This window comes from Ambystoma mexicanum, chromosome 4p (genome assembly GCF_040938575.1).
Source record: "Ambystoma mexicanum isolate Mex_15411 chromosome 4p, UKY_AmexF1_1, whole genome shotgun sequence".
Taxonomy (NCBI): domain Eukaryota; kingdom Metazoa; phylum Chordata; class Amphibia; order Caudata; family Ambystomatidae; genus Ambystoma; species Ambystoma mexicanum.
Window position 1 is genome coordinate 1,065,317,841 of NC_090927.1, and position 27,230 is coordinate 1,065,345,070.

Below are 27,230 nucleotides of genomic sequence, written 5' to 3' on the forward strand. Positions count from 1 at the left end.
GGACTGGCTGCGGGGGACTTCGAAGGACGGATAAATCCGTTTGCAAGGTATTGGTCTAAATAGGATTTCAAATGAAGGTTTTCTGCTTCTGTGAGAGCGTAGATCCTGCCGCAAGGGATTTGTGCACCAGGAACAAGGTCGATCTGACAGTCATAGGGCCTGTGCAGCAGTAAATGTATTGACTTGGTGCTTTTGGAAAACATCCTGTAAATCATGGTATTAACTTGGCAAGGTATTAGTTGCTCCCAGGGTTGATACTGTCGCTCCGGGAGTCATGGGGATACAGACGTCGGGTTTCTCCTCTTGGTAATAGCAGGCAGGGGAGCAGTCACCGGGGAAGGTTAATTTTCGTGCCCGCCAGTCTATCAAAGGGTTGTAAGCAACCAACCATGGCATCTCTAGTATTAGCCTGAACTGGGGTGCCTTGATGAGATCGAATGAAATAGATTCCCGATGTCCGTCCTGACACAGCAAGGTTACCCTGGCTGTGCACTGGGTTACTGGTCGGAAGCAATTTCTGTCCCATCCACTGTGGTTACCTTGTCCATAGTTGGCTTAGAACACAAAGGAAGCCCCATCTCTGCTGCCAGTTCTTGATCAATATAATTTTCAACTGCTCCGCTATCGATGTATGCTTCAACGGCATGCATTCTTGACGACTGTTGGTGGTTAATTAAGATCACTGGTATTGCAAAGTGCGAGGTCAGCAATTCTTTCTTCTCACTCTACAAACTTACCTCTACGTTTGTCGAGCTTGGTAGTTTCCCGATTCCTTAGCTTCATCCTTCTCTGTGGCCCGACTGTTCTTCTAGGGGCTTTTACTGGACAGTCCATCAGGAAATGTCCTGGTTTCCCACAACACAAACAAAGCTGTTCTTGTCTTCTTTTGTCCCGCTCTTGTTTTGTTAATGGAGGCCGTATCCCTCCAATCTGCATGGGTTCTACAGCATTTTCAGATAGACAGGGTGTGTTTTCCCTTAGTCGAACATACACAGTCCGAGGGTCCGTCTTAGACCGGTCTGCCTTTCGGTCCTGCAACCGGTGGTCTAGCTGTACGACCAGATTTATGAATTCTGCACAGTCTCTGGGTGGATCAACCACCTGGTCTAAGACGTCCTTTAATTCGCCTCGTAAGCCTCGATGGAATAACGTGGTTCTTTTGTTTTCTGGCGACCTAGCTTCGGCAACCAGTCTGTTGAAGGTAGCAATGTACGTTAACAAGTCCTGATTCCCCTGTCGGAGGGACAAGAGTTCATTGTCTACTGCTTGTTCCTGGGTATGGCGAGCAAAAAGTTTTTCCATTTCTCTCTGGAGCCCCCCAAAGTCATGTAATAGAGGATCGTCATGGGTTACCAATGGCACCGACCAATCTGCTGCACTACCACTCAGGTATGATAAGACAAAAGCTACCCGAGCTTGGTCGTTTGGAAATGCTCTAGGCCTACAAAGAAAATGAAGGCGGCACTGATTGATGAATGCCGCATACTTCCGTGGGTCGCCTGAGAACCTTTCTGGTGGTGCCAGGGGCACTGTTCCAGGTAATGTGATCTGTACCAGAGCGGGTGATATGGCAGGGTTTTGCATTGTTGGATTGCTTCCAGGTAGAGGCGTCTGTCCTGCCTGTGATTGCAAGTATTGCCTGCTAATCTCTTCAGTGCGTTCTTTGGTCACTATTAGGTCTCTCCGGAGGGCATTAGTCTCTTGTCGGGCAGAATGAACCTCAGCACGAAGCTCTCCTAGTAATTGGGCCAATTGGTCCATTTCTAATGTTTCCATGGCGCCCAGGTGGATTTGTTATGGTAGGCTTTGTGTTCTCTTATGCTCACCTAGTATCCACAGGGACGCCATCCAGCTGGGTTACTCGCTGGTATGCTTCTCAGCTTTGCCCTGATGTGGTCTGCGGGGAAGGTTCTGCCTGAAAATACAGGAGGACTGTGTTCAAGACTGACCGACTTGGGTAAGTATCCTCCCTCCACCCCTGTATGCTTTCAGTCCCTCTGGCGCCCCCTCCTCAACTTCTTCTTTGCAGGGGTGCGTTGTCTTTCATGGGTGAGTGCGGTCCAGTTACTTCACTGACGCCAGCCCGTTTGATATTGTTCTGGTAGGTCTTATTGCTGTTCTTTAGTTTTGTTGCTATCCTGCATGCCTTTCTTTGTTTAAAATGTCTCTTTTTTCTCCCTTAGGTATGCCGAGCTTCAGCGTGGCGAACTGGCTTGGTTGAGCCCCGCTGGTAAATGATGGTGTATTAAGAGCGCTATGATGCAGTAAGTAAGCACTATGCGCAGCGCTGCGAAGTCTTGCCTTTGCTAAACTGTGTTTTCCTTCCTTGTAGGTCGTGGTGTTCTTCAGCGCAAGTGGAATGTCCGGAGTGGTGCCAGCTGAGAGGCGATCAGCCAGGTAAGCCTTTTGAGCAGTTCGTAATTTGTAAATGTCTCTACAGCTTTCTTTAATGTGCCTCTATCTTCCTCTTTCAGGTCGTTCTGTCTGGGAGGCGTGCAGATTCGAGGAAGCTGTTCTCAGTAGCTGCAAGTGTTTAAAGATGAAGACTGCAGGTAAGATGCTGCTGCTAATGATGTTCCTTTTGTCTCCTTGCAGGTTCTGCTTCTCCGAGGTTCAAGGGAATAGCTGGACACGGTGAGCGTCACGTTGCAAGCTGCAAAGTAACACGAAGCATGTTCTGCAGTCAGGGTGTGGTTTATATAGCCCAGGTATAGTAGTACCAGGGAAACTAGTTCCAGGCCTGCCACACCCAAAACACTAAACCGCATAGCTTGGTTCTTAGGAACCAAGCTATGTGGATGCCTCCATGTTGGCTGACAATACAATAAAGTAGTTCTCAAGCACATTGTTGTTCATGGTGTATGAGCCTGGCGCCATAGGTGCCAGGACTGGCCCCATGAGGGCTTTTGAAGAGGACGCCAGGCTCTAGAGGCCCGAGTCCTGACTCCACCCGCCAATGGGTTTGCCAGAGGGGGTTTTGGGCAAGGGTTGTGACACCCCCCTGCAACACCCACACCCGTTCACCACACCTGGAAATTTGAGTATTAAAATAACAGGAAGAGGTGGGGTTTAATCATCATATGGAAAGTATGGTAGTCCTTCATTTTCAGTTATAGTACATTCTACTTTCTGGCTGTCACCACAGAGAAGGCTCTGACATTAATTCTAGTTCTTTTCAAACTGGACACCACCTGATGCCTGCTGTTGCTGGCCTACGTGTGTGGTGTACTAGCTATTTCATAATTCTGTTCCTGAAGAAAAATGGACCTTATTCATGGAAAGATCAATGCATCATGGCCCCATTGAACTTATGAGACTCCATAGAATGTCAATCCCAGGAGCTCATGGCTGGAAGAATATGTCCAAAAGGGATTATTAATGTGACATCGGAGGCCAGTGTGTTTGTTTCAAACACACTGCAAATAGTTTATCACAGTCATAGCTATACATGTCCAGGTTAAATCTGCCTCCACTTGGAAGGGAAATGTCAATTAAGGCAACATGTACCTAAGTCGCTTAAGATTATAACATTTCTTTTTGTCAGCAAGTGCCACTTGTAGGATCACAGATAGCTCATTTACTAGGATGACAGTAAACTGGGGTTGTCGACCCAGCCCTTTAAGACGAGGTAGCAATACTTTGAGATGGATGGGGATGCAGAAGATACTCAAACATCAATAATCAAACTAGGAAGTTGGCAAATCACATCTGTTTTATTTGCAATTGTCTAAAACAGGGAGTTACAACCAACATCGACAATTCTCATGATCTTCTCGCTCAGTAAGTTTCACAAAAAAGTTTATATAGTAAAAACTCATCATTATTAACATCATCCTACATAGTAAACTACAAAAACCTACTTGGGAAAGTGATAAGATTGGAGGGAACATCTAGGTATACGTTCCATACTTGTCGGGAAAGTGATTGGGTCTCTAACATCAGGAGGGACGACTAAGCCCTCATCTAGTGCCGGTCTTTAGGAACCTCATCAAATACACAAAGTCCCATTGGTTACACAAAGTATAGTGCCCTTCACTATGTGGCCCTCTATAATTGGTTGCCACCCTTGTATCCATCAGTACTTTTCTGCATATTCCAGTAGCACACAGGCTGGCATCCAGGTGCTGGTGGGTTGGTCTTGACCATAGTTTCCCAACAATTAGCCTACTATCCATCATCACTCTGTCTGCCAGTCAATTAGCCCTTTGAAGATTGGCCTTGAATTTGTTCTTCGTGCCTGGGAATAAGAGTGAGTATAGCATACTCTGTCTCCTGGAGGTGTCCTAGCACATTATGCTTATCTATTTTCACTCATCCACATGACTGAAGCCCATGTTTTTAGAGTTCTGCTGCATTTAACATACTCTTATTTAATAAACCTCTGACGTCTTCATTGTTCTCGTGCCCGTCTTCTTGAACAGGAGTTTGTTCTTTTCACACACTTGTAACCACTGTCTGATCCTTCAGGCCCAGAGCGACCTTGGCTTCTTGGTGCTGGTCCAGCCTCACCTTTCTTTGATTCACCTCTGTAATTCAATTGCTTTTCAACTGCGACACATCGAAAAAGCCTTTCTTTCCCTGGTTCCAGTTCTGCTAAAATGTGTAGTGGAATCATCCATAGTTCACTCCTATACATATATATATATTTGGTGCATGCCGCAATCTATTCACTACATAGCTAGCCTTAAGAATACTTTGTCTGCTTGTGTTTCTTGCATCTGTACACATGTAAAAAGACTTGATATCTTCATTGTTGCTGTAACATAAACATCTTCACCTCGATCTCGCAATGTTGCTTATCTCCGACACTTTCTTAACACCTATAGAATGTTTATGTTCTCTTGCCTCTTCATCTCTTCTGGGTGTGTCAGCCCTGCTTCGTGTGACATCCCCAATCTTCCCTTTTGCTCCCTTTTCCCTCTTCTTCTGGGATTTCATCCAAATGGCCATCATATTGTCGTGTATGCAGGTATGGTTTTATCAATGGGAACCTTGCTTTCAGGATTCTCCTTGGTATTGGTATCTTCATTGGCACTGCACATATTTCACACTCTGGTTCCCAACATATAGGCACCATGGGAGCAGTGCTAGAGGTGGGGGTACTTGGCTCCTTCTCTAAAAGAGTCAGTTTGTACACTACTTTGAATGGCTTAGTACATTGTCCCGAATTTGAAAGCAGATATACAATTCATAAAGTTGATAAGGGGATATGATGATCGTTGTTATATCTTAAGCAGGAGTTGTGAGCCATCAGCATAGTAGAACACTTTGGCACTAATAGACTAGATCAGATCCAGCTGTGGGTTTATATAGTTTAAGTGAAATTAGGAGAAGGCACAGCTCTGAGGTACTACAAAATCAAAACTATTTCCTTATACTCAAATGGGTGGCTCGTCATTAACTGATGACGGTAAGAAAGAAAAGATGCAACCCATTTTAAGGCTAAATTCAGGATGCTCAAGTTCTATAGACGGACAGGAAGATGGCATGTCAGATGGCAAGTCAAGTACAAGATTATCCAGTATTAAGACCACAACTTATTATTTCCAATGCAGAGGCTGGAAGCACGCTTTATGCCTGACCAGAATTTGATGATGTTCGACATAGTCATGTAGCAGCTGAACTGCTACCCGTCCTGGGAGTTTGATAGGTTCAGGTTCTTAGATATTAGTCTGTACCTTGCCATGTCCAGGGGGTCTGCCTGAGGCTTACCACTCATAATTCTAAAAATTGTAAACCACAATACCACCTGACTATCCCAATTGTTAGTACAATCACTTTGGAAGGCAGGTGGTGCTTGTCAGTCATTATGGCTGGCATATGAGTGCAAGGTGCTGGTTTCAATAAATGTGAACTGTAAACTAAATAATGCATTATCAGCAAACTGTTTGGGGAAAGCCAATATACCCAAAATAGAATCAGCAATTAAGGATATATGATATGATATGATATGGCATTTGTAACGCGCCTATACACAAGTGTTTCAAGGCGCGACGAGGCAGGGGGGGAACAAAGGGGAGACAAGACAACGATCCTATTAGTCCAGGTGTCATTCAGATCGCGCAAGGGTAGAGGGGAAAGGAAAAGTGCAAGGGGGAAGGGAGAGGGGAAAGTGCAGTACGGGGTTAGTAGAATAACAAGATGAATACTAAGGGCGAGCTGGTGGCAAGTGCAGACAAGTGCTGGGAAGGGGGGGGCTGTAGGGATACAGAGACAGTCCCGAAGTGCAGGGGTTGCCAGGGAGGCAGCGCAGGGTAGAGTGGCTGGGCCAAGGACTGAGATCGGTGAGTGGCCCAGTTGCAGATTCAGTGCAGTTTCAGTAATTTTAGCAGGGGAGAGGGGGAGAGAAAGCGGAGGCAAAGAGGAAGGTTTTGAGGTGCTTCCGGAACTGAAGATGGTTCTCCTCAAATTTCAGGGAGGCAGGAAGGCTGTTCCAGAGGGAGGCCCCTGCTGCGGAGAGAGATCTACCCCCAACTCGTTGCTTGGAGAAGCGGCTGACCCTGAGGGAGTTGGAGGCGGATGACCGAAGAGCTTGAGAAGGAAGATACTTAGGAAGAGAGAGTTGGCCCCAGAAGGCCTTGTGGACAATGCAGAGGGTTTTGAACTTAATCCTCGCAGCCACTGGGAGCCAGTGTAGCGATTGCAGTCCTGGAGATATACGGTCCCACGGACAAGTCTCGTAGTCCTGTTCTAGATGAGTTGCAAAGGGCGGAGAGTAGAGGCAGGCAGATTTAGATAGAGGCTGTTACAGTAGTCCAGCTTCGAGAGAACCAGAGCTCTGGAGACAGTGAGCTTCTGGGGGAAGGAGAGGAAAGGAAGGATACCTCTGAGGAGGTGTAACTGGTAGTGTGACTTCTTAGAGACGTCAGAAATGTGAAGAGAGAAAGAGAGTGTGGAGTCGAAGATGACCCCGAGGTTTTTTGCTTTGCAGGTAGGAGCAGGAAGAGGGCCAAGAGAGGCCGGCCAGAGAGCTGCAGGGAAGGAGGGAGTGGGTGTGCCGATGAGTAGAATGTCAGTCTTACTGGCATTAAGGCAGAGGTCATTTGCGGCACACCATTCCTGGATAGCAGAAAGACAGTCAGAGATGAGGGAAGGAGAAGAGGGGGCCGAGGGTAGCCTGAAAATAAGCTGGGTATCATCCGCATAGCACTGAAAGTTGGGGCAGAGAGTGGCGATGCGGTGAGCAAGAAGTGCCAGATACTAGTTGAACAACCAGGGAGAGAGGTTAGATCCCTGGGGGACACCACAGGTAGAGAAAAAGATGTCAGAGAGGAAGGACCTCAGTTAGACCTGGGAGGGTCGATCAGAGAGGAAAAGAGGTCAGCCACGCCAGAGACTGACCAGTGATACCCAGGTTATCACAGAGACGGTTGAGCATGATGGTATGGTTGACAGTATCAAAGGCAGAAGAGAGATCAAGCAAAATGAGAACACATGGAGTGTTAGAGTCAAGGTTCGAGAGCAGGTCCCAACGGATGTTCAGGAGAGCAGTTTCCATGCTTCTGGCAGCTCTGAAGCCTGACTGATGGTCATGAAGACTACCAACAGATTCGGTATGGCGATTGAGCTGGGAGATGGCCAGTTTCTCCAGGAGCTTGCCCAGGAAGGGAGATTGGGCGATAGTTAGCCGGGCAGGAGGGGTCGGAAGAGGGTTTCTTAAGAAGGGGGTGCACAAGGGAGTGCTTGAGGGGGGATGGGAAGACTCCAGTGGCGAAGGAGTGATTGCAGAAGTCAGCCAGTGCAGGAGCCAAGGCGTCGATGTCGTCCTTGATAGTTTTGGAGGAACAGGGGTGGACCTGTTTTGATGAGATTTTCATAGATCTGACTTGTCTCGAAACCTCATCAGCAGAAAAAAGGGGAAAGGCAGAGAAGAAGGGAGGAGGGGGGTGAAGAAGGGCCAGAGGAAGAGCAGGGAATAGAGGGGGGGAGGTGGTAGGAGGAGAGTGAGGACAGGATGTCCTGAGTTTTTGAAATGAAGTGAGAGGCCAGTGCCGTGCAGAGGGCCTGGGAGGGGACAGGAGAGGTAGAGACTGCAGCAGGGTTGGCCAGCTCCTTGCAGATTTTAAAGGGTTCCGCCGAATTGTTAGATGCCGCAGAGATGCAGGCTTGGATAAGGGCTCTCTTCTTGGTCAGAACGGAGAGCCGGTATTGCCTTTGGAGCAGGCGGCAGGCCAGTTTGTCAGAGGATGAACATGAAGCACGCCATTTCCTCTCTGCCACCCTGCACTTGCGTTTAAGGGTGACGAGATCCGAGTCATACCAGGAGTTACATTTGGCTTTGGGCTTCAGGCAGATTTTCATGACAGGGGCAAGGATATCAAGAGTATCAGATATAGCAGAGTGGAGCGTGGAGAGGGCTGTGTTAGGGTGGGAGTCAGCTGAAGGGGGGGGCGAGAAAGTGGCAGCGAAAGCCTCAACTGACACGCACTTCATGGGTTGGATGACCGAGAAGGACGGTGGCAGTGATGAGGGTGGCTTTGCTTGTGGGGTAGGGAAGGTGAGGTGGGAGGATAGGAGAAAGTGATCACTCCAGGAGAGAGGAGTGGAGAGAGGGACAGAGAGGGGAAGGTCAGAAGAGATCAGGGCATCAAGAGTGTGCCCTGCAGAATGGGTTGGCCCAGACGGGAGAATAGAAAGAGAGAGAGAGAGTCGCAGAGGTCGCAAAAGAGTCCAGAGGGGGGACAGGAGGCATCCAGGTGGATGTTGAAGTCTCCAAGAAAGAGGAGTAGAGTGGTTGAGGACAGTAGTGAGGAGGAGAGGTCCGCCCACTCGGAGAGGAAGGAGGAAATTTGGCCAGGTGGCCGATAGTAGCCACGGTAAGGGAATGGCTAGGAGAGAGAGAGAGTCGGCAGACAAGATATTCAAACGAGGAGTAAGTCTGCGTAGGAGTGACAGTGGCAGGGATCCACTCAGGGAAGATAAGGGCCACACCCCCGGTTGGGCCTGGGCACGGAGAGGATCTTGTAACCGTCAGGTAGGAGTGTGTCAAAGCTGGTGACAGAGCTGGCCGTGAACCATGTCTCAGTGTGACCGAGGACGTCACGGTCCAGTTCCTCAAGAAGGCGACAGATGTCAGAGGAATGTTTGACGGCAGAGCGAGAGTTTAGAGTGGCAATGTGGAGAAGGTTGCCATCCTTGAAGGACTTCCGGGGAGGGGTACAGATCAGCAGTATGCCCTGCGGAGGTGAAGAAGGAGAACAAGATGGGGCAGGGTGGGAGGGTGGAGGCAAGGTAGCTGAGGAGAGAGGAGGGGGGACAGCAGGAGAGGAAAGGAATTTGATGAGGCGTGGGAAGCGTCTATCAAAAAGGTGAAGGTTGGCCTGAGGGCCTTGGACCAAGACGGTCCCACTAGTGTAGACATTAATGATGGCCTTAGAAGAGTGGAAGGAGGCCAAGAGGACATCTCAACGGGTGCCACTATTAATGGGAGAAGAGGAGAAAGGAGAGAGCACAGAGACCATATGAAGGGTATATAGGTCAGGAGAAGGCACAAAAATGCGGATGTCAGTGAGAGTTTCCTTGGAGGAGGCACTGGTGTAGGTGTCAGCGATAGGGAGGCATGGGTTGGAGACCAGGATGTCCTTTTTTTTATTTTTTGCTACCAGATTTAGTGAGCAGGATAGTCAATGGAGAAGCAGTTAGAGAAGATAGGCGAGATAGAGAGCACCATGGAATGGGAGGGAGGGGGGGGACAGATGAGAGCAAGCGGACAGGGAGTGAGCGGCAAGCCCTAGTTACCACATTCAAAACAACAGTGAACACAGTAAATGCGTATTCGGTACCCAGTGGAGAGGCCACCTAAGTTTGAGAATCCTGCGAGGGGAGAAAAAGCCCTACTTTACCACAAATTGGAGAGCACAGTGAACACAGTAAATGCGTAATAGGTACCCAGTGGAGAGGCCACCTAAGTTTGGATAATTTCAAGAAGTTTGGTGAAGCAATCAAATTGTCTAAATTGACAAACAGACGCCTTATAACCAATCACTAATCTGGGGGACACACGAGAATATCTGAACTGGTCTCTCCATGCTGTGCACAGAATGCCAATGACCAGACTCTGTAAATGTATTACGCTCAATACAGTATGTTCAAAATGGTATGGTAACTCTTGTGGGGCCAGTGACCTTTTTGTTTTACTGAAATTGAATCACTGCTCCACTTTATTTTTTGCCCCTTGTACAAAGCCCTAAGAAAGGCTTTTTTATTTCTAGTTTTGCACAAAATGAATGCCCTTAATGTTTCCCATGTACGACTGTGTGTTAATAATTGGTACTTCCCAATTTTTGTTTACGGGGGACCAGTTGCAATTGGGGAAGGAACCTTTAATATTTTTCAATACAAGACAACTGATTACCCATCCCTTAACTTCACACCTATTAGCGGTAACACTCTTTTGATGCTATATTAGATTTAGCATTATGTAGTCCAGAAACAATTATTACAAATACATAGATTCTTGGTATTCACGATATTTACACATGATCAAGTAAAAAAGAGACAGTGTTTATACACATAACAATTACTTTATACCAAAATTCATTCATATCAACATTAACATTACATATAAATAGCATTACATATAAAACTTTTTGTATCATAGTGTTAGTAAACGATGTGGTTCAATTGTTTATAACACATCTGCTGCTTAAATATAATTCTTCTTTTATTCTTGAATTTACTGATTTGATTTAGGTGAAAAACCTGTGGAAGAGACAGTGGGCCCGATTCATGGAATATTCTGCGTGGAAACCAAGAGACTTAAGCGCGAAATCACGCTCACATCCCTTTTTGTCGATTCATGGAAAGCAATACGCAGGGCTTATGAGGAATCTGCGCCTGTCCGCAATGTCACTGCGACTCGACGAACGCCTTGTGCAAGACGCCAAGAAGCGGGTGGGCCGGGCCTGCCAAACCACCTAAAAAGGGGCGGAACACATGGAATGAGGAAGAACAAGCAAAAATGTGGGCGTTACGAGAGACTTTCCACCGTCAAACAATCGCACCACCCATATGCAGACAAAATAAACGTATTCATGGAATTGAACAGGGAACGTCAGGTCACGAAAAAACATTCGCAAATCCTGGAACAGATACGCCACACCATAACAGTTGTAAACGGCAACGCGCACCTTAACAAATGCATATAAATCATGCAAGCACAACCAACGCACAGATACAGCCACGATTAATGCATCATTTGTTGCAGCAAACATCCAGGGACACCGCAGGAGGAGGAGGATGACCAGGGCCCAGATATTTCACCCACGGATCAGCATTTTTGACCTGACCTGCTTTGCTAAGTGTGAGACAATGTGCAGATAATGATATGACCCAAGATACATATACCAGTGTGAAGATTATAGGTGTAACTATGGCAAATAAAAATGTGCTTATGCCAGATCTTTAGCGCATAAATAGTCACCACTCGATGTTGGTGTTGAGGCCTTTATTTACAGAATAGTTGATCATGTGTAAATATCATTAATACATGTATATATTTGTAATAATTGTTTCAGGATTACATAATTCTAATTCTAATGTAGCATCAAAAGAGTGTCAACGCTTTAGGTGTGAAGTTAATGGAGGGGTAAATCAGTTGTCTTGAAAAATAATCCCATATACGACTGGGTTGTTCTTCAGTTTTTATAGTCTGCACTTATTTAATTCCTGAATTGTTTGATGGAATTATGGGGGGATTGTTGGCCATATCAAAGTGTTCCTGGGCAGTGTTTTGTTCTGGTGGTCCTACCCTGGTGTCTGTGTCTGTAGGCCCGCCTATTTCTTCATGGAGCAAGCCTTCTTTAAGGTGATCTGCCATATTGTACTTTCAGACATTGCTTGTGGCTGCAGTGATTGCCTGGCAGTCTGGGAGCCTGTGCACCATTCTGCTTTCCTCGTTGGATACGTGCAATAACGTATGAGGGCTTAGGAACATCAGGTTTGGAAGTCCTGATGCCCGTAAACAAGTTTGTTCTATTACGCGGATCGCAAACATCTTCCATGGAAATGCACACTTGGGAGTTTCTGCTTTGCAGGGTTGTTCTTTCGGTGGGTAATGCTTGCATGTCCTGGTAAAGCTTCAAATACTGATCCAACCTTCTGAAAGTGGGCATGCTGATAGTTAGGCGATAGTGACAAGTCTATGCCTGGCTCGTAGGATAGGGTGCAGTGGGCCAGAGAATCCTCCACACTCTTCCCTCAGGTCCTGCATCACGTATCGGTTGCCAATACTCAGCACGTTTGGTTCCCCCTTCAATGCTGAGAGCAAAGCAAGGCTCATCACATCTCCCCCTCCTTTTTCTATGACAGGGATTGTAATTGGACCTTTGTGAGTCTCTTATATTCCTAGGTTTCTTCCTTAACTTTGTGGCCACTCCCAGGTCATTCCAATTTCCCCTGTTCAGAAGTCCATTCTCCCCTGAGTTTGTCCCTTCAATTTAGCTTTTTTGTGTGCCTCCTAATTGTTGACTTCCCTGGGACCACAGATCAAATTGTGGAAGATATATTCTGAGTAGTATCTCTTCGGGTAGCCTGGACATTACAGCTACTTCGGCATTGAAATATACGTTCTTGTCCTGAAATTGGATCCAGACATCGGGATAAACTTCATGGACTCCCTTGAACACAAGTTATGGGTACCAATCTCCCAAGGAGTAACTGTTCTGGATGTACAGAATCGACACTCACTGCTGACTGCCGACTACCAGAGTCTAGAAGTACTGGTACTGGTTGGTCACCCAACTTGAGGGGTATATTGTATTTTTCCCCTCCTTTACCTGGCTAGAGCAGGCCACTATGCCTTCTGCTCTTACTCACCCTTTAGTGCTAAAACACAAATCTAGTATAATTTGGCTATGGGGAAGGGTGGGTAGAACACATTCTTGCAATGTGTGCCATGATCCCACAAGTATATCAAATGACATGTTCCTGATCAGATACTGGTGCAGTTGCTTTCTTTTTTTCTTGCAAACGTGTCAAAGGGTTTGGTTGGAGGCTAGGTTTTGTTGATGGTGTGGGTCATGTTCCTGGGGAAAAAAGTGATGTCTTTATTTGTATTTATTTAGGAACAGGGTGTCAGGGTGTTATTTTGAAAATAAATTACTTACAGAGTGCAGAGGCAGTCCTACAAGACAGTGACTTTACATGTAATAAATGATGCATACTGGAGGTGCGGGACGTAAGGATAAATCAGGGATGGGTAATGGAGGACATTAAAACATTTAATACACTGAGAGTACTAGCCTGAATTTACATATGTACAAATTACAGATTGTAGTATGAGGGCAGAATGTAGGAGAAGTGGGTTGGGTGACTATTTCAACTAGAAGGGTGGGAGGGATTGGGGACCCCTTCCATTGCTAGCAGGTGAGGTTTGAGCCTCGTTTTGAAGAGAAGGCTTTTATGGCTATATTGCAGTGGAGTGATGCAACTAGGGAAAAGGCGCACAAGTGGGGGAAGGTACAGGTGGAAGGGATCTGATAGGTTGTGAAAAGTTGAGGAGTGGAGCGTTGAAGAGGGAAAGAACAGTGAGATGCATACATTGAGCTAGTGGAGAGCAAGAATTTTGATGGATTTATAAATAAGTAGCATGCATTTAAAGAGAGAGCAATTTTACATGGAAAGCCATCTGGCATGGAGATGGTACATAGAGGTGGGCGAGAATATTGGTATGTTTGTTAGGCAGAATCCTGTGCAGTGCCCTTAGGGACCACTACACACAATTAAGACTACAAGTGGTGGTACAATTTCACCTTTGGTACAAGCCTGTACTACACAGAAAAAGTGGTAGCAATGGCTGAGCAGCCAGACTTACCTCAAGAGCAAATGAGCAGTAGTAGAGATTACACAAAGGACTACAATTACTGTGACTCAAGCAAACACTGAGTTAAGGTTTCTGGTTAAAAAGTAAAAGTACATTTATTGTTAGGCTATCTGTTCACAAAACACTTCACTTCTATTAAATTAAAACCACACTTCAAATACACTACACACAACCGATTCCCCTTGTGCAGAACAATTCAAGGTAAGTACCTTTGGATTTGACAGACCGGTGTTATGAAACAAAGACGTTACCGTGGGTTATTACGCAATCACTTTTTGACAGTAATGACAGTTCGGTCTTACGAAAGAAATGCGTACCCGCGAGAGGAAATGTTACCGTAGTCAAACACACTTAGCACATGAATTAACACAAGAGAATAGGGGATAAAAATCATAGGCAATACTTTTGTCAAGACAGATAGAATCAGAGGACACTTTCTAAAACGTAGATAAAAGTCAATAGACCTGCGCCAGTGTCAAATGGGACAGGGTCCTGTTGTCGAGGATCACAAGGTTCGAACAGTTCACGATTCGAGATTGCCAGGAGTACTTGGATTTTGTCACAAGGGAAGCAAAAGTTATAAGAGGGAAGGAAGACAAAGGCAAGCCTTGGGTGAGGAGAAAGGGTTCATCCCAATTCCTCGAAGTGGACACAGTACCTTATTCGTTTGAAGAAAAGCTGGTGCTACGGCAGTTGTTCCTGGTAGTTCCTGCAGACTCATGGTTCCTGGAGCTTCATTCGTGGGGACAAGAAGGACGACGTCTGGAGCGATCTGCACTACCCAGGGATGAAGCCAGCAGCAGCGAAGCAACAGTGAATAAAAGGTGCGCTCCTTTAAAACAGGAGAGGCTCTTCACTTCAGATGGCTATCCGGCCCACTAAAGCTGTGTGCAGCGATTTCGACCAAGAAGAAGGACCTCTGGCTGTGGAACGTGAGCTGGTTGATCTCACCAGGCTCAAGGGAAGAAGACTCCGGACTGGATCTTCTCTTGTCGTTGAAGGTTAGATAGCTCAGGACTGCAGCAGGGCTTCACCAAGACTCGGGAGTTGCAGCAGCCGTCTTCTTCTCTGCTTCTCTTCGGTTCTTTGCAGTTCCAGTGGCGACTCTGACTTCCAGCCCAAGAGTCCTGCCTTTTATGCCAAAATCCCCCATTCAGACAGCCTGGCTGTCAATCATTCAGCGGGGGGGGGTTTCCGGCCTGGACAGCCACCTCAGCCAATCGACACAAAGTGTGACTTGGGTCTCCAAGGAGACCCTGTGCAGGGGGTGACTAAACCCCTCCCTCACATTCAGCCCACCTAGACACCCAGACGCCAAATCAGGGCTTCTGGACAGAAGCCCGCCAAAGTTCGGCTAACAAAGAAGGCAAACCCTGGTTTGCCACGCAAAGTAAAACACAAGAAGGACTTTAACAAAAAGAAATGGCGATAAAACCCGAACTGAGCCAAAATAAAAAGTATTTGGTGAAGCGGGTTTAAGTTTGAGGCTAATACAATAGCCTAAAACAGTACCTTGTTTATATAGTATAATCACGGTGGAAAAGTTAGGGTAGATACCACTGCCACCAGCCAAGTCTTAGTGTTAAGAGAGCAGAGAGATGTACAGACAAAAAGGGGTAGGAATTAAACCTTTCCAATACTCCTTGTAAGATGGGGTGTATTGGGTCTGCAGTTTAAATGACTACATAACGTAAATGGCAACTTTACCTGTTTCTGGGGGCAGTAGTACGTCCCAGAAAAATTTAGTCGGTGGGAAGTCTTAGAGACAACCCTGTGCACTGAAGGTGCTGAGTAACACACACAAAGTGGGGCTCATGGAGTGGTGTAGCTCCAGAGCCCAAGATCACACAAACAGTAGAAATACACATAGCAAAACACATGTAAGAGTGGGAAAAAGGTTCACACTCTTACCAGGTGGAAAAAATAATCAATAATCCCCAGAAATCCAGCAAAGCTGCTGAGGGACTCACTAGGTAAGGGAAATTAGCCATACATGGGAATTCTCCCTAACAATGTTCAAGGGGATGCATGTTGCAAAAGGAAGGACTTTGTTGAATTGACAAAAAGGATAAAGTCGGAGTCCAAGAAATCGGCTCAAACAATTTGCTGAGACCAAGAAAAGAGAGAAGGGTTTTAGTTGAGTGGGGTGTGAATGTATTTTTCTAATGTTTAGTAGCTCGAGTCTAGCTGCAGTGGCCATGATGAACTGGTATAGTTTCAGGCCCCTGTCAAAAAGGGATGGTACTAAAATGCAGACAGGAACATTTCAACCGATCCATTATTGCGCCTTTGCACCGTTCAAAAAGGCTGACTCCCATTACACCGAATAAGGGGAGTAGGTGTTGCGGGGGTGTCCTCTCCCCTTATTCGGTGTAGTGGGAGTCAGGGTTTGCGGGGGACAATAAAGTTAATAAACAAAGAGAAAGTAGCCTGCAGCGCCAGTTCCAGATCACGTTAGTCAAAGGTAACTGACGCCGCAGGGACAGAGATGAGTCGGCGGCACACACAGACAGAAGTGTTCCCGCCGAAGGGTAAGTAGGGGAGGCAGGAGGTGGTGGGTTTGCGGCTGCAGAGCAAACTGATCTATGTGATCAATGTGCCGCACCGTAATGGAAGTCAGCTTTTTGAAAGCCGACATTATGGGTGGCGCAGTGATCACATAGATCTGTTAAAAAGAACCCCAAGGGTGCAAGCCATGGGCGAACAAGTCAGGGGAAATAAATGGGACAGGGGAGAGTGAGGTTGTGATTGGAGTCATGAAGAAAGCTGACTTCAGTCTTTGAAGACTTTAGCTTGAGGCAGCCTAGAGCTATCCAGTAGTATATTGCGGTTAGGAAAATGGTTATGTGTGTGGAGATTGAAGGAGAGGAAGCAGAAGAATATCTGAATATTGTCAGTGAGGTGACAATTAAACCAAAAAGAGGAAATTAGTTTGTCAAGGAAGGAGGGTTATACCAGTCAGATAGCACAGTGAGCTAAGTGCTTGCCCCTGATATCTGTGCACAGCCTATTGTGGCAGGTACGAATCCCAGCAGGGTCAACTCAGCCTTTCATTCTTCTGGGGTCCATAAATTGAGTACCACTCTGTGAGATAGTAATGTCTTCTGATATTTCAGCACTCTGACCTATGGGTGTGTAACCCTGTTTAACATATACATTAATATTACTATAGGGTCAAAATAAGGGGTTCCATGACTGATCCTTGAGGGGCACCATGGAGGGCATAGAAGGCAAATAGGTCTACATTTATGTATATAGTTCTGCTCTGCTAATAACTGTAATCACATGTTTTTACGTTATGCCATGTAACTTGTGTCACTATCACTACGCCACACTGGCTCCGTTAATGTATGTATTTTAAGCTGTCTGTAACCTCGCTGTGATACCCAAGGGTCTGGGCGAGTAACAAATGCAATAAATAAATAAAATAGAAGTGTTGGAGAAAAGCTGCTGGAGTCACATGAGATGAAGGAGTGGTGGGGGAAAGAGTTTGAAGCAGGAAGGGATGATCTAAGGTGTAAGAGGCAGCTGCAAGAGCTAGGGGAATCGGAATGGAGAAGAGGCGAGTGTGCTGGGCAGTAGTAATAGAATTGACGATGGGGGTGATTGGATGAGTGCAGTCTCTGTGGAGTATTTGGATCCGAATCCAAATTAAAGGTGGTCAGCCAGTGAGAATGTTAGAGTGCTAGGGAAGAAGAGGGACACATCTGTAGAATGGGGGTTTATTGAGGTCTTTAGGAAAGGCATGCAAGTGGCTGTTTTTTAACAGTCTGGAAAGAAACCAATTAACAGAGCTAGGTTGATTAAGGTGATGAGCAGAGGTTACAGGTGCACGTCACTTCAAATATATGGTGCAAAGCTGTCAACTGGAGCAAAGGATGGGTTGTAAGAGCAAATAATGGGTAGAAGCTTGGTGTGGGAAATGGGGGAGTAGTAAGAAAGAGAGGCGAAAGTGGGGAAGATTAGAGGAGGGGAGAATGAGGAAGAGAGTCATGCAGGTAAAATGGTGGACAAGGTGTCCCGTATTTGTGGTGGTTTTTAGTGGATAAGTGGGAGTCAACTTCATTTGTGAAAAGAGAGGTGGAAATTGAGTGGTTCTTGGGCGAGGGTTATGGCCTGGAGAAACATGGATATTTTGTGAGGGTGCAAGGAGAGAGAGAAAACAAGATTAGTGTAATAAGAATATATGACTATGTCAAGAACTTTTGTCAGCATCAGTAGGGAGCTCTTGTAGGTAGTGAGAAGGGTGGGAAATCGATATTTGAGCCAAAAGTGTAAGAAGCGATACGTTATTGTCATTAGAAGCTGGATTTCAGGAGAGATCCACGATTGAGGATGCCAGTAGGAATTGGCAAAGGAACAGGCGGTGTCATGATCATTGAAGGGTGGAGATTGTGCAGAGCTGCAAATTTGTAAAGGCAAGTTTAGTAGAGTGAGCAAGTGGAGGAGAGAGAGCTGGTAGCAAGATGATGACTTGGACAAGGTAAGTGACCATGGAGTTTGGCTTGAATATAGGTTTGGTGATATAAACGAGGGAGCGGGACGGGAGACTCGGGGAAGAATATGAGGTTGCGAGAGTTGCCTGGGGTCAGAGTTAGAAGGTTATGTAGTGGATGAGTGAGTGAGTTGACAAAGAGATAGGACCCAAGTTGGAGCTGTTGGGCCTTGGTCGCATTGGAGAGATTGAGGCCGCCCCTTATAACAGTAGCGACATCAGCTGTGAGTGGTTTATGTAAGATCTCAAGATCAGACACAAAGAGGTTGAGTCTGCCTGGTTGATGGAAGATGACGAGGATACTAAGAGTGGTGAGGGTGAGAAGTTAGACCAATATACGCTGAAATGAAGAGGGAGGGAAATCAGAAAGTGGAAGGGGTGCAGATGGTGTGTCCAAGCTGATCATAAGACCTATATATAAATTGTTCTCTCAAATCAGTAAATAAGCGATTGCTGAATTCTCAAATTCATCATTTCAATATACACAATATTACAAAAAGCATTAAAAACAATTCCATTTCATGTGAGGGGATTAGGTGCTGAATCAAATATACGTCTGTTCTTAATTGGGAACAAACACAATACGCTAAACATCATTATAAAGTGTTTTAGATATTGGTATTCCCTCTATGATTATATATCTTTTGCATCTTGTTGTGTATGACAATGAAATGTCAAGATGTTAAATTAAAATATATTAAAATGATGAATGTGAGAATTCAGCAATAGCTTTTTTATTGACCCCAAGAGAACAATTTGTTTGATATATAATGAATTTGGATGACTAAGGTCATGATCATCTTTGGTGCATTGTAGTCCGGGTCCCCACGAGAAGCCGGACATATCAAACAAGCTAGAGTGCCACACCTGCTTGATTACTTGATTTCATCATGTAAGATCTTATTGTTGAAAGGATTACTATGCAGTTTCGCAGGAGGCTATGGGAGAGATCCAGGGGCCAGTGGGAGACAGGAAAATCCAACAACTTAATGATCTAAGCACTGGTGCTCTTATGCAGAGAACTCCTCCACCTGGACATCCCAAAACAACTCGGAGTACAAACACTCTCCTTTTGTGCACCAGATGTTGGGATACATGTGTGACATAATAGGATCCCGCACATGGCAACTTTAGTGGCATCAGGAGCTGGATGCCAGAAGTGTTCTGAACTCCAGACATGGCACTACAGACATTAGCCTGTACGGTGTGCAAGAGGATTCCCTATTCGATGGTCCACATATGGAAGAGGGATCGGAGACAGAAGAGAGGTAGTGGCTTGTGGGCAATAGAGACTGAGTGAGCTATATGCACAACTGAGGGTTGCCTAGCAAGGGAAAGAATCCAGCGACAGTGCAAGGATCCAAACTGCAGAGGCCCCTGGCAATATTGTTGACTTTGACTTATTCTAAGATGAAGGCTGGCCGTATTATGACTTCAGTCTACTGAACAGAGACCAATCAATCAATGAGTGAAAACAAGCGACCATGAGATATTCTACACACTATGAGGGTAAGAATGGGAGAGGTAACACGCCAAAAAGAATTGGGACCATGACGTACTGCCCAATCACATCACCCATTGAAAAGAACCTAGTCATCAGGCACCTTATTGGGATGCTTAATCTAGTGGAATCAGTATATAAGGAGACACCAGGAAGCCACCAGAGAGGGAGCTAGTGTGGCATTCCAGAGAATTGGTGTGTTTTCAGAAAGGCAGAAAGTTCTAGCTGGAGAGAGAGAGAGAGAGAGAGAGAAAGAGTGATGAAGCGGGAGGATGTTGCTGCGTAGTTTAGCTCAGTGTGTGACATTGCCAGGGAGGTTCCTTGCCCAGAGCTTGGAGCTTTCACTAAGACCCTGGTGGGAAACAATGACTACCAGATTTGAGTAGAGTGATGTCAGCTTTCTGGTGTCCACATATAAAGACTTTGATGGGATCCTAAGGCCAGCAAAACTTGACGAGATGTCTTGTGTGTCCCCTAAAACCACGATGTTGTACAATATTTTGCTGGTAGATGCTTGCTGTGCCTATGACTTCAAGGCTTGGAAAGTGACCAAATACTCCAAGGAGCAACTGTGAAGACCAATCATGCTAGGGTGGATAAATAATCTGTTACTGAGTGTACCGAAGGAGGCCATGAGGTGATGAAACCATGTGCTCTTGTGACTTAGAATAGAGAATGGATCTTGATCTGGGACATCAGGTTCTCTAAGAATGGAACCTTCATTGTGTGTCGGTTAACCCCTACATGCAGACAATGTAAGCAACCGGTTTTCCCTCTTGTGGTTTTAGCTTCTTCCCCTTAAGTCCTGTAAGAGTTTTCCAACTCATATCCTCGCGATGGGGGTTGAATCCCATGAGGGACATTGACTACTGTGGATGAAAGGATCAAGCCAGGTTTAGTCACGTAATGCAATGCTCCCACACTAGAGGTGTGTTTATTCCCACTTGCACCCATACATCATTGGCATGGTACATCCACAAATAATCTACCCTTTAATGTTGTGTACCCCCTTTCTCTGCACTTGTGAATTTACCCAATCTATCCCCAAAGACAAAGCCTTTGGACACGTTTTTTCTGTCTTTTGAGTGTTCTGTTCGTAAAAAGCAGGTCTTGAGTGACAAGAAGAGACAGCTGGGACAAAACAGGGGTGACTCAAGGCTGCACTGGGGAGGGGGGGCAGAGCAGGAAATAATTGGCAATTATTTGGAGCTGCATAATAAAATGGATTAAAAGCATTCATGAAGTGGTACATTACATTTTATGTATACCACCTCTTGCAAGTAACTGAGGTGTTTCAATCAAATGGAGCACTTAGTGCCACTTATGGGATGCCAGGGGCCCATCTAACCTGCAAAGAAGCTCTCTATGTACATCTCTGAATGCAATACAAAGTTTTACAAGTTCTGCATGCTTGGCTCAAGACTATAAAAGATGTTATAGATCAAATTTGGCAGGTACACAGAAGGAGCACGTTCTCGCTAATGACCATAGGTCTGGAACAACTCTCCTGCTGATATTTTGTGCAAGATTGAACTCTAGTTCTGCCTGAAATGAGCCACATCCACCAGCTGGTTCTAAATGGGTTCTGGGTAGGAATCTTGCCTCTGTATGTTGAATAACAACAATGCGTATGTCCTATTCCTCCTGATATTTGTATTTCTCACCCTGTCTGATATGTTAAAAACTAACAAGCCTGAGTAAGATGTGTACGGACTGATCGCTATATATTAAATCTTTTTTTTCAATGAACCTTTAACAGATTTGTGAGAGGAAGCCACTTCATAGCCATCCTATACATACACTATTCCAATTGCGAATACAAGGGTTACTGGGACTCATTGCTACTCATGTGAAAACCTCTTTCATTTTGGCAATGCGTGTTTTGCTCAAGGATCATCTTCAGGGCAACCATAAAGCAGTGTATGCCACAGAGGTCATGAACTGGTGGAGATTCCTATCACTGTCAAAAAGAACCCCAAAATTGTGAGCTTTGGGGTAGGGATGACGAGGTCATGTGAGCACATATTTCCAAAGGGGGTGGCCAATTCTGGGCAAGGATACATAGGACTTTGGTCTCAGAGGTGTTGAGCATAAGACAGCAAAGTGCCATCCGTTGGCAGATGACTGAAAAACAGTCAGAAATCCTAGAGAAGTGGTGAAAGGGTGAAAGCAGGAGAGGAGTTAAAGGTCTGAGTGCCATCAGAAAAGCAGTGATAAGAAAACCTAAAAGAGGGGATGAGTTTACCAAGGGAGGAGGAAGAGTGGGTTGAAGGTGGAAACCTGGGTTATGCCCACTGGGAGAATGCAGGGTTCCGATGTCTGTGTGTTCCAGGAGTCTGCAAATGAGCAATCAGAGAGGGCATGAGCACTAGTGAGAAAGTTTGAGACATTGATGAGTGCCAATTTAGTGGAGAGATGGCTACAGAATACATGTTGCAGTGGACAACCGAGACTGTTAACTTCCATGCAACTGGTGAGCTAACTGAAAACCACACACCAGAATTTAATTACTGGGGAAGAACAGAAACAGACTGATGACAGGATTATTCTGGTCCATAGAGGGTTTCTTGAAGACATGTGGAACACTGGCTACTTTGTCACAGGCCAGGAAGGTCCGAATCTGAAGGCACAGGCTGAAGAGGGAGGAGAGATAGGATTACGTTAAAAATACTATTTCTTTCATAGTTTGTGGGTCAAACGGGTGAACCGGGCTGCACAGTGGTTTGGCGCTAAAAAGAAAGTGAGCCAGCACAGCTGGTGAGATAGGGAGGAAGGGACGAAGGCAGGATAGAGGAGAGGAGAAAAGCAGTGTGGAAAATGAGCATGTGACAAGGGCAGTGAGGATGCTGCAAAATCTTAGAGTCCTTGTATGAGAAGTAGAATCAGTAGCTTGCAGGCAGCCAGGAGGCCTTGGGTGATAGGGGAGAGTTTGCAGTGGTGAGATCACAGAAAGTAAAGGAGGCTGGAAAAGTAAAAGGACTGGAAAAGCATTACTGAGGGCAGTTCGCTGTGGAGTGGAGTGCAATTTGCACCAGCAGCATAGGTGTAGGTACACGATGTTCTTAATCTGCTGGATTATAGAAGGGATCCAGAGCCATGGGTGTGACGCAGAGGGCGTAAAGGTGTGAGCAGGATAGCAGTGCTCAAATGGGGAGCTGAGGACATAAATGAAAGATGCAAGAACTGGATACAGTCCTAACTAAAGTTAACATGGATAGGGTGCAGTTTATATAAAATCCATGATGTTTTACCCAGGAATTTGAGCATAAATAGGGAGCCAACAGTTTGGGTCACAAATATGGTGGATGACTCCAATTTCTAAGGTATGCTTCTTACAATGGGGTGAGTTTTAGGGACTTTCTCACCAGGTTGTGAAAGGGAGTAAATGGTACAGTCACCGGAAACAATACAAAAGTGGACACACTTAGATTAAAGACAGCCAACTGTAAGGAAGGCATGGTTTCAAACAGTAAGACAGGCACAAGTGATCACAGTTCAAGGGTGTTTATTGAACTTCAATCGGGTTTCAAAGCGCCTATCTAAACCTATTCTAAAGACGGGAGCAAGCTATGACCTTGAAATAATAATGCAGTCCTGGTGGTGTCTTGTCAAACGGGTTTATACTAATAATGAAGAGTCCTGGTTACCTTGCAATTGGATGTTATTTTCCCCCTTTTTTGGGGGGAATCTTATCAATAAAAATATTTGCATGCTGGGTGCAGTGTTTCGTGTTTTTCTTTATTCTTTGTTGTGTAGACGCATGGTGAAGGCTTTGTTGCTAAGGTGAGGCAGATCCCTCCATTCGCCATCAGGACTTCAGACAGACGGCGGCAAAAGCCATGGACTAGAACAGAAACCAACCCTGGATAAACTCGCCATATGGCTCTATTTATAGAACACTGGGGCAACAAAGCCCTCACCTTAATTCAACCTGCCTTGAGAAGGACACGTTTTGGGTCGAAACACATGTCGGCTGACCACTCCTAGACCATGTGTCTACACAACAAAGAATAAAGAAAAACACTTTGAAGCAACGCATGCAGCGTGCAAATCTTTTTATTGATAAGATTCCCCAGCTGAGAAGTGTTAAAGAATTGATATTTTAGGAAATTCATGCTGTTGGCTTCCCTTCCCCACGTTTTCAGCACGGGACAAGGTGGCACACTCGAGCGTAGCACAGTCTCTGGCTTCTCTAGCAGGAGGATGCAGTTCAAATATCGGTATCAGGGCCTTCTATGTCAAAGTCCCTTTGCCATTCAAAGTCTCTTACTTCAGAGGGCCTGATGTGACAAACAAACATTAAAAAGTTAATTTCTCCACAGGATTCTTATGTACAACTTCTTGGGTGATTTTTGATTCACCCGGGGCCCCCCTCCGCCGGGCTCAGACCACTTTAGCACAATGCTTTCACTTGATCTCCCTCTGTCGGGCTCGGACCAAATCCATGTACTTTTCCCAAACTTTATATACTTAATCGAAATCCAAGACATTTGACTTTGCGCAGGATTTGACTTGACCCGATGCAGGAGCACTTTGATTCACATTTATTAATTCTCTTTCAATTTGCTTTTATCACTTCTCAGCTGGGAACCCTACAGAGACCTTAGATTGAGCACCCATGCGGTGCCAGACCTTTCAAAGGTATTGTAGCTTGCTTTAAAGTTCAATCACTCATCAGCAGTTTCATTTCATTTGCGTCTTTTATCAGACACATTTTAAGAATGTCCGTTCCAGTGTTTGCTATAAAATGTTGCTGCTTGCAACCTTGGTTTCAACATAGACCCGTCTTTTATCGGTCTCCCCAACTCACCGGCTGTGTTGCTTTCACAAAGTGGCTTTATTCTTGGAGCTAAGGACAGTACTACAGTGGCTGGAGATTCTCCTCGCCTTCATTGTTGACGCAGGAGGGCCCTGGGTACCTCCGACACACAATGCAGGATTCTTCAGCCTGGTATCCTGGTCTTACGCTTTCTCTCTCGAGGTTTGGTGGAAGTAACGGTTCCTTGTTGAAAAGGTCAAGGGAACTTTCCTCAGTGCAACCCCCTTCTGTTTTGCTGTGTTTCTCCTCACATTAAACTGCTATCTTGGAACTGATATTTCCCTGTGTGCTTTGTCTCGCTCAGTGTGATCTCGTGCTCTGCCTTTTATCTGTGTGGGGAAGTGCAATCAAAATCAGGTCTGAGTGATTGACAATAATTGCCTGACCATTATATTGGGACACTTCAGGTATATGGCTGTTAGTCTGTGTTCCCTCAGAGCGGACTCTCAGTGAGAAAGTGTTCATGTTGTAAAAGGGGGCAGGGTAGAGTTCCTAAATATCCTACCGGGTAGGATAGGGTAAAAGTGTTACAGGGAAGGGGATACTCTGTCCTGGCCACCTGGATGACAGATCCCCAGGGACTAGTAGGTGAGACACCTTCTGGTTTCACACACAACACTGCACATTGTTAAGTGCAGGTAGGCGATACGGCCAGCTGTGCTCAGAGTGTGACTATGATGGATGAAGTGCTAGAGTGGAGGCAGAGGAAATGAGGGACAGAGGCAGGTTGGAGCCTAGCAGGCAGATGAGCTTCCAAGACGAGTGTACTGCCCCTGGGCTATCCTCCCGAGTAGGAATGCTATAAAGCACTGAGCTGTTAAGTAGCATGGCAACAATCTTAATATATTTATTTTGTGTATTGAACTAATACTTTGTTGTACATTCCTGAGAATGAAGCTCAATATTGTTGTAAGGTAGGTACTGAAGATATGTTTTTGCCTCAACTTCTAACGCCCCCCATTATTGGCTTTCATGGTTGCCGTCATCTCACACAGTTATCACTGCAGTTATAAACGCATGGACATCTCACCTTCTTGCATCTTCTCTCTTTCTCACTAGGCACTATTGGAGACTGGAAAAACATAATGACAGTGGCACAAAATGAAAGGTTTGATAGCGTGCTTCAGGAACGGCTGAAGGATCTGCCAATCAAGTTTATCTGGGACATCACTGAAATCATATAACCACAAACATTTTTAATATATTAAAATGCTATAAGTAATCAGATGGTTGCATTAGATGTTGCCTGAACAAATAGCATACTCTGATTTGGTTATGTATTACATTCATTTAGGATGATTGTAGGTATTAAGAAATTTACCTTGAGAAAAATACGAATGCTACATTTAAACAGACTTCTAAGATTGACATGGAGTTAAATTGTGTATTGATAGTAGTTCATATATCCTGATGACCAATGGACAGTTTGTTCATTTACTGTATAGGCTATGCATTTAAAATGTATGTTATTTTCTGTATAGTTAAGGAACCTTACAATGCCTGGATGCTTCACAGTTCCATAGTGTGCTTAAATTGGCATCTGAATTAAATCAGCCCAACTCTCATTACATATATTAGGTAAAAAAGAAAAGGTCAGGCGCGCACTCTAGTTCCCAGTCTTTTTAATCCTTGAACTAGTAATAACAGGGTTTGATCCCAGCAATGTTCAAATATACCAGGGTTGAATCCCAACTGCCAGTTCAAATGCACAGTAATTCTGCTCCTCCAAATAACAGGGTTAAATCCCAGTGCCACAAAATGTTCAAAAAATATACCAGGGTTAAATCCCAACTGCCAGTTCAAATGCACAGTAGTTCTGCTCCTCCAAATAACAGGGTTAAATCCTGGTCTTTGTAGTGATGCCACAATGTTTTGTTCAGGAGACCAGGAACTAACTCCCCCCCCACCCCAAACACACACATCTTACCCAAAATTGGGGGAGGTGGAAAAACCATGATTATGGCTCTTCAAAGTGAGGGCATGATAACCCTTGGTGCTGCTGCCTCCAGGACCCGGGCTTCCTGCAACATTAAGTAAAAAGAAAAGATCAGGCGCGCACTCTAGTTCCCAGTTTCGAAAGTACTTGGAGGAGCAGAACTATTGTGCATTTGAACTGGCAGTTGTGGCAGTATATTTCTTTTTGAACATTTTGTGGCAGTTGGGATTTAACCCTGTTATTTTTTAACATTGCTGGGATCAAACCCTGTCATTACTGGTTAGAGGATTAAAAAGACTGGGAACTAGAGTGTGCGCCTGACCTTTTCTTTTCTTTTTTACTCATTACATATATGGTTGATGTACGTCTGACTATGCTTATTAAAATAAGTTATTTATGGCAACATTTCCTGATCCATCATTTCTAACATAATCTAACTGAGCAGGGTTTTCCTGCAGCATCTAGACTACAAAGGTGCTCCATGTTTAGCTCAGGTTTCGAAGTCAAATCAGAAAGAATATGCAATAGAAGATCAACATTTTGTGCGTTTTAGGACTTTGAACTTCTATAGAAAATACTCTGGGAATCATGCTACAACTCCTTTGCGGCATTGTTTAAACCTTTACCTTAAAACCAACAGTAAATCAAGGCACACGG

At 45.2% G+C, this 27,230-nt stretch overlaps 1 protein-coding gene across 1 annotated transcript in view; it reads left to right on the forward strand.

Moving 5' to 3' along the window:
* LOC138453629 (amine sulfotransferase-like) overlaps positions 1 to 26,263 on the forward strand; it is a 438,834-nt gene extending 412,571 nt beyond the window's left edge. Inside the window, exon 8 of the mRNA XM_069606655.1 lies at positions 25,697 to 26,263. Coding sequence (XP_069462756.1) covers positions 25,697 to 25,821 — 125 coding nt within the window. The 3' untranslated portion in view covers positions 25,822 to 26,263. The remainder of the gene's footprint in view (positions 1 to 25,696) is intronic.
* Positions 26,264 to 27,230: the final 967 nt, after the last annotated feature.